The sequence below is a fragment of the Doryrhamphus excisus genome, chromosome 20 (genome assembly GCF_030265055.1).
Source record: "Doryrhamphus excisus isolate RoL2022-K1 chromosome 20, RoL_Dexc_1.0, whole genome shotgun sequence".
In the NCBI taxonomy this organism is placed as follows: Eukaryota; Metazoa; Chordata; class Actinopteri; order Syngnathiformes; family Syngnathidae; genus Doryrhamphus; species Doryrhamphus excisus.
Genome location: NC_080485.1, coordinates 3,628,926 through 3,648,660, shown reverse-complemented (window position 1 = coordinate 3,648,660; position 19,735 = coordinate 3,628,926). Strand labels below are relative to the sequence as shown.

General features: G+C 39.2%; 1 protein-coding gene across 1 annotated transcript; it reads right to left on the bottom strand.

Moving 5' to 3' along the window:
• Positions 1-278: 278 nt before the first annotated feature.
• On the bottom strand, positions 279-14,811 carry bmp5 (bone morphogenetic protein 5). Its single transcript, XM_058058307.1, has 7 exons — positions 14,025-14,811; positions 8,367-8,559; positions 5,124-5,272; positions 3,619-3,816; positions 2,301-2,377; positions 2,116-2,226; positions 279-1,995 (listed from the first exon to the last, which is right to left on the bottom strand). The coding sequence occupies exons 1-7, from the start codon at positions 14,503-14,505 to the stop codon at positions 1,846-1,848; spliced, it is 1,359 nt and encodes a 452-aa protein (XP_057914290.1). The 5' UTR covers positions 14,506-14,811; the 3' UTR covers positions 279-1,845.
• Between the last annotated feature and the right edge of the window lie 4,924 nt (positions 14,812-19,735).

Genomic DNA, 19,735 nt, shown 5'->3' with positions numbered 1-19,735 from the left:
GGCGACTCCAAATTGTCCATAGGTATGAATGTGAGTGTGAATGGTTGTTTGTCTATATGTGCCCTGTGATTGGCTGGCGACCAGTACCCCGCCTTACGCCCGAAGACAGCTGGGATAGGCTCCAGCACCCCCCGCGACCCTCGTGAGGAAAAGCGGTAGAAAATGAATGAATGAATGAATACATCTGGAATAGGTGCATATTCTGGAAGATCTACAAAGCTTTCTGTGCTGGTTATCATGTAAAGCTGCTCTATAGAAGTCCACGACTAAATGCGAAGGTCCGACAAATGAGCATAATAGGTCCCCTTTAAACGTCATTAAAACTTTATTGAAATACACAACAGTAGTGTGAGCTCCAACTAGATTGACAGGTCAATTTCTAGATATTTTTATGCTGTGATGAATGAATGAGTTTGACTTCCAAGTTGAAGGACTACTGTATACACCCCAGCTCACCAGGAGGTGATCAGACTTTTACAACAAAGTATAAGAGCTATTCCTGGAGAAGGATAGGGTACATGTACTTCATGTACAGATTAAAGGTAGTTTTTAACCCAACTGAAATATTAGCGTTTTTTTTTTTTTTTTTTTAAATGAGCAACCTGTATTAATATGTAGAAGACTCCAAAGGAGTCAGTGCCTCACCAATCATGAACATCACCACACGTCACTGGAGTTATACCTTAGATCAGAGGTAGGGAACCTATGGCTCGGGAGCCAGGTAGGGCTCTTTTGATGACTGTATCTGGCTCTCAAGCATTTACCACAATAAAAATGTATTTTTGCTAACATTTTAAAGTAAACATCACAGAAATGACTGTTAAAAATAATATTAAAAATCAACAACTTTCTTATGCATTTTAATTCGTCCATCTATTTTCTACTGCAATATGGCCGACCATATCCATATTTCTTGATGATATTTTCCAGGTCAAACACCAAAACTTGATTATTACTGGGTAATGCTGTAGTCTACCTCGGTCATTGAGATGTCAAAAAAACATTAACATCCTTTAGTCAAATAGTCACCTAGCTAAAGCTGCAGAACCAAGCCTTTTGACGAAGATGGCCAAAAGAATGAAATACGTGTACTGAATACGGTGCAAAACCATGCAGCAGCAGAAGTTGCATTAATGGCAGCAAGTATTTGACTTATTATTGGACACTGCGCTGCTCACGAAAGTGTGCTGGCCACACCCCATTGGCGTGGGGTAGTGTGCCTGGTCTACGTAATTAGAGCCCATTATATCTAAAACTGTTGGTCTTACATAAAAATGCACACATTTTATTGCATTCAACGTTTAAAAAAATGTATATGGCTCTCACAGATACACATTTTAAAATATCTGGTCTTCATGGCTCTCTTAGCCAAAAAGGTTCCCGACCCCTGCCTTAGATATAAGATCCGACTTATATAACTGGAACCAAACTTGTATGTAACCCGAGAACCCGAGAATGTACTGGAAAAGTCTGCTTTTTTCCTCCAACAGGCACCTCGAGTCGTGATGTCATCCCCTGGGCATCTTTTTGGTCCATTTCTTTCTATTTCCGCACTTGAAAAGAGCACTTTAGCAAGATTTACAAGACCTTCAGTGATGATGATTTCGGTGAAATGAACGATTTATAAAAGGGAGTATATGCCAAGGGACATCATTATGTGTGGTAAGAACAATGTCTACTCAACATTATTACTAACCATTTAAATATCACAATATTCAGTGCTATTTTTGAACAGAGAATAAATTAGGTAATAAAACTTTATATACATAACACTGTACAAGCACATCGCATTCTGGAGTTGATGTGTTTTCCGACCTTTTCCTATTGCAGACAGCATAAATTAAACTAATGGCAACCGCAAGACCTCACCACCATGTTTCGATACTTCTTGAGAATGACGTTGGAGCTGTCGTCAAAGTAAAGCACTGAAATAGCATTGAGTTTGGTGGGAGCGCAGCACGGCTTTGGCACGTTGTCAGGAAACATTAAATGGACCTATAAAAGACAGCGAGTAAAGTAAGCTTGAGAAGAGGTGAGAATGTTGAGGCGCTCACATGAATTAGAGCTGCGGAGAACATGACGATGACGATGACAGAGAACGTGGGATACACTCACCAGGGTTTGGACAATGGCGTGATTTGTTGCGTTCATGTGTGCATTGAGTGGAAATGAGCATTCGCCGTCACAGTAAAAAGCGGCGTAGCCTTCAGGCGCTATGATCCAGTCCTGTGTTGGAACATATATTCATTTCACCTCATTATTTTATCAGTCTTTGTTTTTCTTCAGTGGTTTTGTCGTACCTGCCAACCCAAATCACGGAAGCTGACATAAAGCTCGTGTTTCTTGCAGGCTTGCTTTTGCTCACTTGTGTTATAATCTGCAATGGCAAAAACAATGGGGCAAATAAGAAATTGCTTCAATGACACAAAAACATCACAGAACCCAATTGAGGAATAGAGCAGCTTAAAGCAGAAATCATTTAAGGTGAAATTAAAACATATTGTTGCTTCAAAAACAGCAGGTGCCTAAAATGGTCAAGACGTCAAATGTGGGAACTACCGTCAAGGACAACTTTGTTAGCTGCAATCAATTTGTACGTGAAAAACTGTACAATTAGAAGTCGTGTATCCTGGGCAAGGTTTCGTGAACACGTAATCAAATATTTAGCAGTAAAAAACCGAATGAGAATGATCTTGAATCAAAATTGCTGTTCATGTCAATTGTACTTATGCCGACTTTCCACGGCAAAGCCAAATAATACTGTGAGAACTACAAAAAATAGGTGTCATTGAACGCATCAGTCAGAGTGAGCCACGGTGAGAGGAGACTGATGGCAGGAAGAATTATGTGTATATATAATATTGGTCATTTTATAATTAATATTTGTCATTTCAAGCGTTTAACATTTTCTTGAGTCAAATTAGCTGAATTTGCACATTTCCTGATCAAATATAAATAATACACAAACAAGCTCACGTAACGTCAGCATGTTGACAATAATCTAAAAAAATACATACACCTACATACTACAGCCCATGTAATGTCTTTAATGTACTGAAAATATGAAGCAGGACTTGGGCTCAACAGTTCAGAAGAATGGAGATTGTGAAAAGGAGGTGAAGAAGCGTGATGTGTGATAGAAGAGTTTCAGCTCAAATGAAAGGAAAGGTATACAAAACTGTGGTGAGACCAGCCATGTTGTTTGGTCTAGAGACGGTGCCACTGAGGAAAAGACAGGAAGCAGAACTGGAGGTAGCAGAGATGAGGATGTTGAGGTTCTCATTGGGAGTGACCAGGATGGATAGGATCAGGAACAAGTACATCAAAGGGACATTACATGTTAGAGGCTGAGATGGTTGGGACATGTCCAGAGGAGAGATAGTGAATATATTGGTAGAAGGATGCTGCCAGGTAGGAGGCGTAGAGGAAGACCAAAAAGGAGGTTTATGGATGTAGCGAAGGAGGACATGAGGGTAGTTGGTGTGAGACAAACATGTTTTTGTTGTACTCTTAATGACTATTACCTGTAATACCATCAACCGGCCACAAACCTCACAGCACGTCACTCTTAGTAAGTAGTCATGCAGTCGAAAAGGAGCGTTACTAAAGGGACCATACCTCCACTTTTCGGTGCCCGAGAGGATTCTTGTTGATGAGTGGATTTATTACGGTTGTGGTTCTTCTTTTTCCCACCGGCAGCTCTGACCGATCGAAGCAGCACGCCACTGGCCTTGAAGAAAGCAACCAGGAATGGCTGCTGGGACTGCGGTCCATTGCGTCCAACAATGCCGGCAGATTTGATGTTGATACTGCGCCCTTTAAAATGTAACGGTGAGGATTAAATATACAAAACAATAAAAGTCTTACACTACACTCTACTCGATATAGACCAGGGGTGGGCAAACTTTTTGACTCGCGGGCCGCATTGATTTAACAAAATTGATGTGGGGGGCAGACTATATAGTATTTTACACGTAACAGTCCTATTTTTACGCATATTTTACATGTAAAAGTGTCATGCAATCTTATATATGTGCACTTCGAAATCATTTATTGATGTAAAGTGTGTTAGAAATTAAATGTATTATTATTGTTATTATTATTGTTATTATTCTTTTGTTATTATTATTATTATGTTATTATTGTGTTATTATTATGTTATTATTATGTTATTATTATGTTATTATTATGTTATTATTATGTTATTATTATGTTATTATTATGTTATTATTATGTTATTATTATTATTATTTTGTTATTATTATTATTATTATGTTATTATTGTGTTATTATTATGTTATTATTATGTTATTATTATTATTATTATTATGTTATTATTATTATTATTATGTTATTATTATGTTATTATTATTATGTGTGTTAGAAATTAAATGTATTATTATTGTTATTATTATTGTTATTATTCTTTTGTTATTATTATTATTATGTTATTATTATGTTATTATTATGTTATTATTATGTTATTATTATGTTATTATTATTATTATTATTTTGTTATTATTATTATTATTATGTTATTATTGTGTTATTATTATGTTATTATTATGTTATTATTATTATTATTATTATTATGTTATTATTATTATTATTATGTTATTATTATGTTATTATTATTATGTTGTTATTATTATGTTATTATTATTATTATGTTATTATTATTATAATAATAATAATAATAATTATTATTATTATTATTATTATTATTATGTGCTTGTGTCCCTTTTTACAGGAGCATTTTGTAACAGACCACATCAAATGACGAAATTGATAAAGCAGCTACCTCAACCATCAAAAAATTGGCCCAAGCCACGATGCCAGGTTGTATGTTGAGTTCAAATGAAATATTTGGAAAAAACAGGCGGGCCATATTGAAACACTTGGCGGGCCGGATGTGGCCCCCGAGTCGTAGTTTGCCCACCCCTGATATAGACACTCTCACTTGCTACTATAATCTGTACTTCCATACAAACTGTACATTTGTGTCCCTTGTGAATTAGGTAGAGACCATATGGGTCAAACTTTGAGGATGAAGTAAAATCACTCTCTCCACATTTTTATTGTGATGTGCACCAAAATTAGGACAAAAGACGTTCTTGACATACCATCTAAAGTCTCCACACAGAGTTGGAGGCCCAGGTTCTGCTGTGGGTTCATCACCCAGTGGTTACTGGTAGCTGTGATGTCAAACACCAGCCAGCCTCCATCGGTTGCCTGAACCCTTTTGGAGTCTAACAAGAAGGTCTCTGCATCTCTGAATGTGGGAGCACATAAATAAACATGTTCCACTTTAAATGTACTGTTCTGGTGGGTTATCAGGTAGACTCGTCACGCTTTTCCAAGCATAGCCGCTGAAATGAATGTCGGCACTTATTTGCTGCATTGCAAACAAATTACCAAAGTCCTGGGTCGGCCTAAGCTCCAAAGCAAATAAAAACTTTCTGTGCACCTCAGCATTGCAAAGCCTTAATGGCGACACACACATAAAAAACCCATATGGCTCTTTGAAGGCTGTTTTCCAAATTCAGGTCTCCATGAGTTAGAATAGAGGAGATAATAAATGAGGTACCGGAGGCTTATCTTTAGTGGATGTGGATGTCCTCTTCGCCAAACGCTGAGTGCTTGTTGTGAGGTTCTCCATCTCTGTCCCTTTGCTGCATTTCTTTTCAATCTGTCTTCTTTGAAAAGCTCTTCAAATATAAAACCCAGAAGGGGTATGGTCCTTTTTTTGGTTTGCAGGCTCTGCATTGCAACATCTTTGTTGAAGTATGATTGACGGCAGAGCTCAAGGTTAATGCCATTTCATGGGCACAGCATGTTGAGGGTTTGCGATTGCCATGTTTGAGTATTTGTGTATTTCAGCGTGGGCTTGACATAAGGCATCAATTATGAAAAAAGGTCGGAATAAAGCTTCTTAATTTACCTTTCAAGTAGCAGATCGTTTCAAGCAGTGCCTGTTCTGCCTTTGTGGTTGTGTTACGCTGATGTGGAAAGGAGCGGGATTTTCCATGTGGCCTCAAACGTTCAGGAGTTATGCATGTGTTTATTGCAGGTATAATAAAACTGAAGCTCAGGAGAAATTTCACGTAAATGTACAGTAGTGAACATAATTCCTGTTTGGATATTTTATACAACAGTTGTCCGAGAAAAGAGGAATGTTTTGAGTGAATTAGCATTGTATTGTACCGTGCTTTGGCGTGGTTACACCGTATGTGTCTGTGCTATCCTGACATTGTGGTTTATTTACGAGTCACTCCTACTATGAGTGTGGCAGTTGTGATTAATAAGCGGTGGGAGGAACATCTAGTTTTGGGGCCAGTGATAACAGGCACTTGGCAAACAACCAGGCAACATGAACTGGAAGTGATGTACCTCAACCTAATGCTGGTAGTTAGCGCCGGCTTGATTGACGCACTGATGCTAAAAAAAAATAAGCACAGGCCACACAGCCAGGAGGCCAGGGTTTGATTCCCGGCTTGGGCATCTCTGTGTGGAGTTTGCATGTTCTCCCTGTGTGTGTGCGTGGGTTTTCTCCGGGTACTCCGATTTCATCCCACATTCCAAAAACATGCTAGGTTAATTGGTGACTCAAATTGTCCATAGGTATGAATTAAGGGTGTGGAAAATAATCAATATTAATCGATACATTGATGCACATGCACCTGGTGCCAGTGCATGGGCTCATTCACTGGGTGTGGATGCAATTGACGGGTGAAATCGAGATTCATCGCGATGCGTTTACGGGTATCGGTAAAATCCGATGCAAGCGCCGTTTTATTCATGTTCAACTTCACCCCATATGCTGTTTCCCAGGTGCAATGCATGCACCATCATTATTTTGCATTTTGTATTGAATACACACCCCTAATATGAATGTGAGTGTGAATGGTTGTTTGTCCAGGGTGTACCCCGCCTCTCGCCCAAAGACAGCTGGGATAGGCTCCAGCATGCTTGCGACCCTCATGAGAATAAGTGGTATAGAAAATGGATGGATGGACATTGTACACTGCTGTGGGCCTCGCCCCGGCCAGCTCTCATGCTTACCATCATGGTGGACTTTTTGCTCCATGGCGTACCTCTGTGCAGTTTAGGGAATGGTCTTATCTCTCTAGTGTCTTTGCCTCCAGGTATAAGTAACGATATAAGTACAGAAGAGTACAATGAAAAAATATGACTGGCAAACTTTTGTATTTAACCAAGTGACAAAATACGCCCAGTTACCTCTTTATTTGCCAAGAGCCAATCATAAGCTATGAAAATAACTCACTCAAGCTCATTTGGAAATCACAGGATGTTACTCAAAGTAAGAGGCTGACCCAAGGTGTTAACTTACAAAGGACACTAAAATCATCACACACCAACTAAACACTAAAAAGGTTAGCCAAGAAACATACAAGACAAATATCTATACAAGTTTTAAATGAACAAAAGACACTATTTTAACTTATTCCCATCATGCATTTCATTGCATTTGGACATGGCTGCCGGTGGGGAGGTTCCTCTGGCACCCTCTGGTGGACAGAGGCAGAGGAGGGTACGCAAATCAATGATATATTTTTTAATTATTGTCACTACTACTTGTCCTACACACCATATATGTGTGTATTTCTTCTCTTAAAGGTTTGCACCCCCCTACAGTGGACATTTTTGTGCACAGGGTATAACAACAGCCCAGCCCCGCCCCCGATGTTACTGCTGCAACCACACTAAATGGTCCGCATTGCCATAAAGGCTGGGAACCCTCAGTTTATAGGATTTTAGTTTCAGCAACAGCGCCTAAAACAGCCTATAGCTTGTAAAAACAAACAAGCCAACATAAACCTTTCCCCTTTAAGACGGTGAAGTTTATTGACTCTGGGCCATTCAAAGCCCCTGAGGGTCATATCTTGCCTTCGATCACCCACACATATTTCTTGCAGAAAAGCCCACTTTTGAGCAGGCCCCTGTGCATTCACCTATGTCACTGTTTAAATTTCCGGAATCTTGTGGAGTCAGGCGAGCGTAGTGGATCTAACTTTGACCACAGGAGCAGTTAGGAAGCCCCCGCGCCTTTTCATATACAAGCCTCTTGTGGTTTTGTCTGGGACTCGGCCAGCCAGGCAAGAAACACAAGACGAGTGATAACTGATGGACCCTCCAAGCTTCATAAGTGGCCAGCTTGCTAATGGGGTCCTCTCTATCCGAGAACTATATTTGTAATGGCCGACATGGTGAGAATGAAGGAAAGCAGAGATGGAGATCCAAGGTTTAAGCACTTAGAAGACAATAGCTGCTACCGCTACTGCAAATTTACCGTTTGATATTCTAACAGCATTCAGATGACAAGGTTGTTTGCTGATGACACTCACTTGTTGTGGAACTCCTTGATGACCTGATAAATAGTAACCTTCAGTGTGATGTTGTCAAAGCGGGCATGGCTGCGGTCCTTGTAGATCCGAAACTCTGCGGCGGTCACTGCCTCCCCGTCAGGGATCTGGGTCAGATCAAAACGGAATTCCTTGTAGTGTCTCCGTTGGTGAGAAAAATCTTTATCTTTCTCCACTGGGGAAGAAAATATTTCAGTAAGAATTTCATTTCAATTTCATTCAAGTTCTTGTTTTTTGAAAATGATATGTAAATGATATGATATGTAAAAAATGATATGTAAATGTTACACTTGGGGGGGAAAAAGTGGGCTAATAATTTGACAATAAAAGCACAAATACTGCGGATTTCAGAAAACAACCAATGGAATGATAAAATTAAATAAAATTAAATAATAATAAAAATTTAAAAATCCAAAAATTGTTACAACTATAATGATGAAAATTGTAATATTAATGATGATTATAATAATGGTGATAATAACAACAATAATAATGGTAATAATGATAAAGATTATAACAATAATAATGATAATAACAATAATAATATTACAATGATAATAATAACAGGGGAAAACAAGACTGTGGCATGAACATGATTATATCTTGCAAAAAGGCATTTATAAGCTTTTGCTTCAGCCTACTCCTTTTGGGCTTGGGATCAGATAGTTGAATACAAATGTAAATAATGGAAAGTTATATTTTGATTGATGTAAGAAATGCACTGTAATGTTTCATATATTTGCCCAAATTAAAAAAAAAAATTACTACTACAGTCGAGAAGATCACACAATGACTTCACACCTTTTATATATAACATATTGTATGAACTCACCAGGGAGAAAAAAGTGGAGTCATTTATCACATCTTCTTTTACATTCCGAGTCCAATCCAAACATTTTGACTCCCAACAAAAGCACTTTCCACTTCATTAAATCAGTCAAGTGAATACAGGTAGCGCTTTGCAGACAGGCCCTCCACTGTGAGCCTAACTGCATTCTGCGGCCATGATGAATGGGCTGTCAGTTAAGGAAAACAGGCTGATTTCAATTAAAGACGCTCTCATCTGCTCCTCATGACAGAGAAGAGAGCAGACGGGATTCCTAAATGTCTGCTCTGACCTCATTGCTGACCTTCAGTTGACCTTCTCTGATCATACCTTTGTACCGTACCGTATTTCCGCAAGCAGTGGTTTCAATTAATTGCCACTTGAATTAAATCTTTCCTAATTAGCGCCCAACCAGGTGGTAACTACAACACCTTCATAGGTTCTGCTGTTCGGGTTTGGTCAGTTGAAGACCAATGCCGACCAAAACAGCATCACCAATGTCGGCAACTAAACACTTTTCCCAGATGAATGACAGGGTGGAGTCTGAGTGCCTGTGACACCAAAACACATGTTAACCTTTTACCTCTTTTTACTATGAAAAACAACACTGAAAGGCATTTCTATATACGGGATCTTAGATGTGTCCTTGAATACTGTTTTGAACACTTTTGGCCACTGAAACCTGTCTCCGGATGGAGACTGGAGAAGAAGGAACAAGTGACGTTTCACTGAGAACCATCCTATATGGTGGTGCCTGTGGACCTGTGGACTCTGTGTTGGCGTGGTGCAGCTTTGGTTGAATTGAAGTCGAGGGTATACCCTCAGACAGCAAAGACAACTGGGATAGGCTCCAATGACGCGAATAAGGTCAAGTTGTCGAGAAAATGATTGGATGCCCGCTGATGTGCGGAAGGCGTTTTGCTCGAACACTCAAGGAGACAGAATAAGCTTGTTTATATTTAAAAAAGACGCCATTCGCAGCGTCAGATGCTTTGGTATTTTGGTGCATTCCGACCAGGCAATTGTTTTGATACTGTGCCTTAGATAAAGGACATTTTGAGACTGAATGTGTATTACCGGAGAGTGTTCCTACCATCGATCATCGAGACTGAGACACATGCTAGTGACTGATGTGGATGTATATAAACACAAAGTCAAAAACTGCTGAAAATTGTATTAATATTCTACTAATCTTAGAATAATAATATGGGTTTTCATGCCCAATTGCAAGCCCAACGTGGACCGCTGTCCCTGGTCTTGCGGTCTCCATGGAGCTGTCAGTGTCAGTGTAAATCAATGCCAGTCAAACAACATACCTGTTGTGGCCGAGAGGTGGCCAAGAGGTGACATCACAGCCAAGATGGCAGAGGTTCAGGAAACTCACTAGAGGTGCATTTGAAACTTCATCACTTCACTTCACTGGTATTTTAGAGTTGTTTATTGGCGGATGGATGACTGGCGCATCATAAAAACATTTGATTTTGTGACTACTTTCATTTCTTCCCGACTTTAAGGCCTTTGGGTGAAGTTTATTTTGCAGAAATTAGTATTACAGTTAACTCTGAGCCGCTGTGGTGTAGTGGTTTACATTCTGGACTTTGGACTTTGGTGTTCAATCCATCGTCCATGCCTTTTCCATACTGCTTCAAACCATCATTACACCTGATATCAGCACATTTTTTGATGACACTACAAACGAATACCAGTGATAGCAATTAGGATCTTATGATAGATGACAAGGGTCTGGGTCAGGGGTCGGGAACCTTTGTGGCTACAAGAGCCATGAAGACCAGATATTTTAAATTGTGTATCTGTGAGAGCCATATACATTTTTTTAAACATTGAATGCAATAAAATGTGTGCATTTTTATGTAAGACCAACAGTTTTAGATATAATGGGCTCTAATTACGTAGACCAGGCACACTACCCCACGCCAATGGGGTGTGGCCAGCACACTTTTGTGAGCAGCGCAGTGTCTAATAATAAATCAAATACTTGCTGCCATTAATGCAACTTCTGCTGCTGCATGGTTTTGCACCGTACTCAGTATATTTCATTCTTTTGGCCATCTTTGCCAGAAGGCTTGCTTCTGTAGCTTTAGCTAGGTGACTATTTGACTAAAGGAGGAAAGTTTACATTTACATCTTAATGACCGAGGTACTTTACCGCATTACCCAGTAATAATCGAGTTTTGGTGTTTGACCTGGAAAATATCATCAGGAAAGATAGATATGGTCGGCCGTATTGCAGTAGAAAATAGATGGACGAATTAAAATGCATAAGAAAGTTGTTGATTTTTAATATTTTTAACAGTGATTTCTGTGATGTTTACTTTAAAATGTTAGCAAAAATACATTTTTATTGTGGTAAATGCTTGAGAGCCAGATACAGTCATCAAAAGAGCCCTACCTGGCTCCCGAGCCATAGGTTCCCTACCTCTGGTCTGGGTGCTCAGTACAATATGAGCAATACACAAATTAATGAACTATAATATGTGACAGTATGACTCTGTGTGACACGTTCCTATTCCCTCTCCAGTATGTGTTTGTCAGGCATAGTTTTACTTTATTTTAGTTTTATTTAGTCAACCGCTGCCATGGAAAGAGGCCACTACATTAGGGATACAGCAAGTAATGAATACTGTATCTTTTTGAGTTTACACTACACACACCAAAGATGATTGAACATCTTTTCTGCAATCGTTAAATGGTGCTCATAAAAGACAATGACAAAAAAGTCCCCGCCAGGTCTCACACCCCCGCATGGCGGCAACCGAAACAAAAGGCATGCGGCAGAGGTCAGCGGACTGTGCAGCGATATCATGCAGTGCACTTTCCTGATATTTTATCACGAAGGGACGCCTGTGGCTACTTAACACACACAGGTCAGGGGTCAGTTCTGACTCTTTCCTGCTGAGTGTTTTCCATTAAACGAGCCACAGGCAGTAATTTGAAGCAGAAGTGCCACCGGGCATATCATGTAGATCCAGAGAGGCTAACAATTCAATAACAGTGTCCATGATTATGGATGCTTGATGAATCAAAAGAGTGGTACATTGACTGACCAATAAGCCCTGTGGAGTAAAGCCTCGGCACGTATCGCACCTGGTTGGAAGGGAGCTGAGGTCAGTAGCTATATTTGAGTGTACTGTAATAAAGACAGAGGCCCATTGAACACTTCACTGACAGTCACCAGAACGAGAGCAGAGCTTTTAAGGCTGACAATGTACATGCCCCGGCGGAGTGCTAAGTGGAAACACATGGGCTCAGGCCAAGGTGAGTTCCTGCCAAGCAACTCGACACACAATTCACTTCTATAACAAAAAATAGATACTGTATGTATTGAGCACCTCGGCATCCCATTTCTGTTTAAACAGATCCTTTTGATTCGGGAATGTGTCAAAACTACGACTTGCTAAAAAACTAAAGTTAACTATCACTATCGCCCCCCTAACTTTAAATGACAGGAAATAATTAACATATATTTTCTCAAGGTCAGACAGTCACCTGATAAGGCACATTGAACGGTTGAGTCAAAGGTCGCAGCTACTGAACAAAACAATTACATTTTGTTCTCCAATGGTCAGATTCCACACTGAAACCTGAACAAAACCTGAAAAGGATGATTTATAGTATAAGTTTCAACTAAATTATACATTATGGATCAAAAATACTGCGCTAATGAAATAAGGCAACCGGTGTTTGACACTAAACCAGAGGGATAAAAAGGTAGATGCTCATAATACTTTCACTTTTATTTTAGTCCCTGAATGAAGTAGAAAACATGAGCTTGGATCCCAATAATAAGCCTCGTCATGTTCCCATGAGACATTCACTGACTCCTTCTTTTTAACAATGGGTACAATTTGATGGTTGAACGTGGATGGAAGTTCATTTTCAATTAAAATGGACTAGAATTTGCAATAGATGGACTAAAATTGCTCATTTTGGACAAGGCACAATTCAACATTTTTAAAAATAAGGGTTTATCATAGCAATAGATTTAGCAATAATAGGACCCCTGCTGCCCTCTTCTTTATCAGCGTAAAATGAGTGGAATTAGGCTGCTGTATTCAATTAAAAAACAAATAAAAGATGATTTCCAGCTTGGAATGAAACCTTGGAAAATGTGGTGACAATGGCTGTTGCCTTCCAAAAGAGCAGCTTTTGTATCAATGATCACGGACACATATAAAACATAGAAGCAGTTTTCCTTGAAATCCACAACAAATAGATGTGGCGCTACTTGCTCGCCGGTGTAACGGCATTAATAATGTGTTTCTAAGTACTGTATGTACAGTAGATGGCATCATAACTCTTAACACACCTCATAGGCCCCTGGTCTGTCAGAGAATAAGAAGAGGTAGCAAGAGGGATTGGTATTGCCAACATAGCTATAGCTATATAGCATATCTTTGTCTCTAAATTGCTCATTTTGGACGAGGCACAATTCAACATTTTTAAAAATAATGGTTTATCATAGCAATAGATTTTTTATTTATTTTTTTTTACCATTGGCATTTTGCCTTTATATTTGTGGCCCTGAACGTCCAAAATGTAGCCTTGGGTTCTAACAATAATAGGACCCCTGCTGCCCTCTTCTTTAACAGGGTAAAATGAGTGGAATTAGGCTGCTGTATTCAATTAAAAAACAAATAAAAGATGATTTCCAGCTTGGAATGAAACTTTTGTACCAATGATCTTTTGGTCCTGGAGAAAGTGCCAAATATGTTTGACTCCCACTGTCCCCCACAGGGTAAAACGGGCGGAATTCTGACCTTAAAATTGACGTGAAGCGTGTTTGTGTGGCTTACCTAAATTGACAAAACTCATCACCATGTCTGCGTCGTTGAGAAAGTTGTTGTCATGTGTCATGGTGAGCGCCGGGCTCTGACCCAGCAGAGGGGCCGCTCGGTAGGGCTGGGCCACACGGGAGTAGCCTGCATGCGGGGGGCTGTAGTAACCTTTCCTGATGTTCCCTTGAGCCTTGGCGATGTGGCTCTTCCCCGCGCCGTGCGTTAACCCCTCTTCCTCCACGGCCATGGCGTTGTAAAGGTCAAGCATGAAGAGCGGCGCGGAGGATGCCTGTTTACCTGGAGAAAAGGGCCTCGGGCGATGAGGCAGACCCAGGATGGAGAGGATCTCCCTCTGGATCTCCCGTCGCTCGTGATTGCGCAATCTCCGGTAGATAAAACTGGAGTGCACATGGTTGTCGGTGAAGGCGCAGTGAGCGCAGGACAGAAAAGTCAAACAGCTCCAAGTAAGTCCAAACACGGCACGGCTCCAAGGGGTCATGTTGCTCACTTTAGGTGTGAAAGTTCAACTACATTGCCCTTGTCTGGAGGAGCAGATATCCACAATCATGGACTGATGGAGGCAGCACGGCGTCCAGGCCGCTTTAGAGGAGACAAATGAGGTATCAGCTTGCAGCCCGAGCGGCACTCCTTCTCCCCTGCGCGAGTGTGGCTCTCCTGCACCGCTTTTTACTCATCAATCCAAAGCTTCAGGGACTTTTTATGGACTTGCGACCCCGTCCCTCACCTCACGCCTCTTTGATGAAAAAAAAAAAAAAAGACAACTCATATAGCTACGCCCCAAAGGTCAGCAGGAGTGTCCTGAGGATGAGACTGCAGTTAAAAAGAGGCGACTCTTACCCCTGAGCTCACTTTTCTCCCCCCACAGAGAGAGAGAGAGAGAAGCGAGAGAGAGAGAGGGAGTACATGTGCATGTTGCCCTCTGAGAACATCCCACACTCAACTTTTTGTTTGTGCATCCGCCTCTAGAGGCCGCAATAAAACGTCGACCCACTCCCACGGTGCATGTGTAAACGGAGACACTTGAAATCCGAGAGCCTGTTCTAACGAGTGAAAGAATAATGGCCGAGCCTTTTAATCACCTCTACTTGTTGAAGTCAGCATGCTCGCCGGTGGAGGCTGCAGCGCTCTCTCACCCACACGATGCATACGATTATTGATGACTATCATAAACATGTTCTGAATACCAGAGCCAGCATAAATTATTTTAGATGTGTGCACAGGACGCAGAAACTTAAAACAATAACAACATTGACTGATTGTTTCAAACAAGCTGTGGTTGACATGAAAATTTGAATAGAACTCACACTGTCAAGACTGTCAAGTAGCTGGTCTCAATTGTATTAAAAAATAGTTTAGAAGGGATGCCAATGCCCAATTGCACCATCTAGTGTGCAATACAGGCATTGTACACCTGTTGCTGAATTTAACGCAAGAACTCCTAACTTGGAACTCCTAATCCTAACTTAATTCTACCGCTTATCCTCACAAGGGTCGCGGGGGGTGCTGGAGCCTATCCCAGCTGACTTCGAGCGAGAGGCGGGGTACACCCTGGACTGGTGTCCAGCCAATCACAGGGCACATATAGACAAACAACCATTCACACTCACATTCATACCTATGGACAATTAACCTAGCACAGGGGTGGGCAAACTTTTTGACTCGCATTGATTTAACAAAACGGGGGGGGGGGCAGACTATATATTTTACACGTAACAGTCCACCTGGTATTATTGTATCTGTAAAAGTGTCATGCAATCTGCTATTATTATTTATTATTTCATATTTAAATATTTTATATTTAAATATTTTTATTTAAATATTTTTATTTAAATATTTTTTTTAAATATTTTATATTTAAATATTTTATATTTTAATATTTTATATTTAAAAATTTTTATTTAAATATTTTATAATTACATATTTTATATTTAAATATTTTATATTTAAATATTTTAAAATGTATTATTATTATTATTATTATTATCATCATTATGCTTGTGTCCCTTTTTTCAGGAGCACTTTGTAAACAACAGACCACATCAAATAACAAAATTGATAAAACCATCAAAAGGTTGGCTCAAGCCATGATGCCAGTTCGTATGTTGAGTTTAAATGAAATACTTTGGAAAGAACGGACGGGCCGTATTCAGACACTTGGCGGGCCGGATGTGGCCCCCGGGCCGTAGTTTGCCCACCCCTGACCTAGCATGTTTTTGGAATGTGGGAGTAAACCGGAGTCAGCAAAATATCAATTATCAACAAAAACTGGGTAAATTTCAATTTCAAGCTTTCACTTTGACATAACCTTAGCCATATATATTTAGGCAAAATATCTAAATAAATATGCCACAACCTATTTTATTTACAAATATGACACCATGAACTCAGAATTTTCCCATTAACAAGCGTTAAAATGTCCCTTCAATGCGTTACCATACTGCACGCTACACCCCTCCATGCTTTTCCACTTCCTGTACAGATGCATGCTGAGCTCCTATTCTGTCACCTAGCAGCCATTTTTAATGATCTCTTCTGTTGCACACTTGCAGCATGGCCTCTTTTTCCCTCTCACGCAAAAAAAACGCAAAAGATGTATAAATGACGTTTCGGCGTGTACGTGTTACGACACGGAAGTGCAGTTTTTTCCTTGAAATCCACAACAAATAGATGTGGCGCTACTTGCTCGCCCGTGTAACGGCATTAATAATGTGTTTCTAAGTACTGTATGTACAGTAGATGGCATCATAACTCTTAACACACCTCATAGGCCCCTGGTATGTCAGAGAATAAGAAGAGGTAGCAAGAGGGATTAGTATTGCCAACATAGCTATAGCTCTATAGCATATCTTTGTCTCTATATGTAGTAAGTATTCAGACCCCTTGAGATTCCACTTTTCGAAAAAGACACTAGTGACCAATCCAGTGACTTTTTCTGGTCTTACTGGACACAGTTTGAACATCACTCTCTCATTCATTGCAGCTTTTCAAACATGAATTAATGATCACTGTTGACTACGGCCTATAATTAGACAAAAAATATGTATTTTCAAACATAAAAATGGCAAATAAAGTAAAATACAAATACAGTATAAGCCATTTAGACCACCAACTTGTCAATGTAACATTGTACATGGGCCACTAGGTGGCAGTAATTGTTTGGGGAGACCAGTACCAAAGTAACAGACTTTTTACAGCCGGCTTTTATTGCAGGTTTAAATGATCTCACAACAGGCACAATAATAATAATCATGATAATAACACATATTACTGTTGTAGCCATTGCCCACAACAAGCTAAACCTCAACTGTGAACCACTGACATCACTTCCTGTTTGCATGGATTCCCCGCTGCGCATACATCTTTAAGACTCACCTTTACTGTTTGGCTTTTTAAATAGTACAAGACCTTGTGGCAACGGTGGCTAACGAGGTACAGTAGGTCATCCAGAATAAGGAAGGTTGGTGGTTTGATCTTGGCTCCCTCCACCCAGTCATGTGTCCCTGGGCAAGGCACTTTACCCACCTTGCCTCCAGTGTATTTCCCCCCCACCGCTGTATGAATATAAATGAATGTTTGGAACCGTAGGCATGAATTGGCAGCCGAGTTTCCATCACACTAGCCCCAGGGCAGCTGTAGATACAGATGTAGTTTACCACCACCAGTTTGCGAGTGAATTAATGTGTGAATGTGAATGAATAATGTCCCTTGGGTCCCTTGAAAAGTCATATATGAAATCAAATCCATTATTATTATTATTCTGAAATATTAAGGGAGCATACATTCACACACATCATGCGTAAGCACATTTTTTTCCAATTTTTTTGTTTTGTTCACGGCCTTGGTTGTTAGCTGTGTGTCCAGCCCTCGACCTGGGGAAGAGGATTACACTGTCACGACTGGGCTACATCCCCCCGTGACGGTTTTTCTCTTTTCTTACGCCAGGGGTGGGCAAAATACGGCCCGGGGGCCACATCCGGCCCGCCAAGTGTTTCAATATGGCCCGCCTGTTCTTTCCAAAGTATTTTATTTAAACTATTTAAATTTATTTATTCGTTATTTGATGTGGTCTGTTGTTTACAAAATGCTCCTGGAAAAAGTAACACAAGCACAATAACACAATAATAATGTTGTTGTTAATAATATTAATATAATAATATATATAATATATATAATAAATAATATAATAATATTAATAATATTATATTAGTAATAATATTATTATTAATAATAATATAATATTAAAGTAATAATATTATTAAGTATTAAGTAAAGTAATAATATTATTATTAAAAATAATAATAAACAATATTATTGTTATTATTACTTAATATATAATAATAATATATTATATAATAATATAAACAATAATTATAATATATTATATTATATAATATAATGATAATAACATTACTATAACTAATAATAATAACAATAGTAATTCTAATAAAAATAATAATAATAACAATAATAATAATACATTTAATTTCTAATACACTTCACATCAAATAAATGATTTCAAAGTTCACATATAGCAGATTGCATGACACTTTTACATGTAAAATATGTGTAAAAATATAGGTGTAAAAATTGACTGTTACGTGTAAAATACTATATACCACCCCCCTCCCGGCAATTTTGTTAAATCAATGCGGCCCGCGAGTCAAAAAGTTTGCCCACCCCTGGTCTACGCCCTTATTTTTTCCCCTTGTATGCTCTTAGTTTGGTAGTCATTTCCTGTCTTGCCTCGTTTCCGTTTCCTACCTTCCACACCTGCTTCATATTGCTCCCTCTCCTATTTAGTTCAGGTGTGTGCTCCTTCCGTTTGCTGGTTCATTACCTAGCTTTTGTTCTATTTGGCAATTTGCCATTATCCCGCCGCTGCAAAGCCATTAGCAATAAAGAAAATATCTGCACTGTTGGTCCTGCTCTCTGCATCCTGGGGTCTCAACGCAACGACGTACCCGCCGTACGTGACATACGGCCTCTATGCTCTCTCAACTTGGGTGTACCCCCTGAAGACTCAGCTCCTGCTGTTCACAATCCTTTCTGAATGTTCCTAAAAAGGCTTTTTTACTCACAAACATTTAGAATTTAAAACCAGTATTATAAATAAACAAATCGTTTTTTGAGCTGACACAAATGTGTCAGAGGTATCACTTGCTCACATTTTGTATTTGCTGAATGTTTGTGGGCAAGTTTAAGAGCTAATATGCTAATAATACAGAATAGTAATACAAAAATATCCTTGCTGACTGTATTGTTTTAAATAATGGCCCATAGTTGGGAATTTGATATCCTTATACATTATCGTTGTCGTTACACATCAAATCGTTTACCACAAAAAAATGTTCCCTTACTTATTATACATAAAAATGTATTTCCATCTGTGATTACATGTGATTAACTGTGAGTTAACTATGGCTCAAATGTGATTAATCACGATGAAATAATTTCATCAATTAATTATTATTAATGTGTGTACAATATTAATGTCTTAAGGGCCGATTAATAAAAAAACAAAAGGGGGCCATAAATAGCCCCCGGACCCCACATTGGACACCCCTGCAATAAATAGTGGATGATGGAGTCTTGGAAAAAAGAATTGTTTAATTTGGATAAGATTGAAAATAAGGTTTACACAAATATAAATTGCAATGCTAAAAATCAACAAACTCACAATTATAAATAATAAAAAATACTTGCTACAG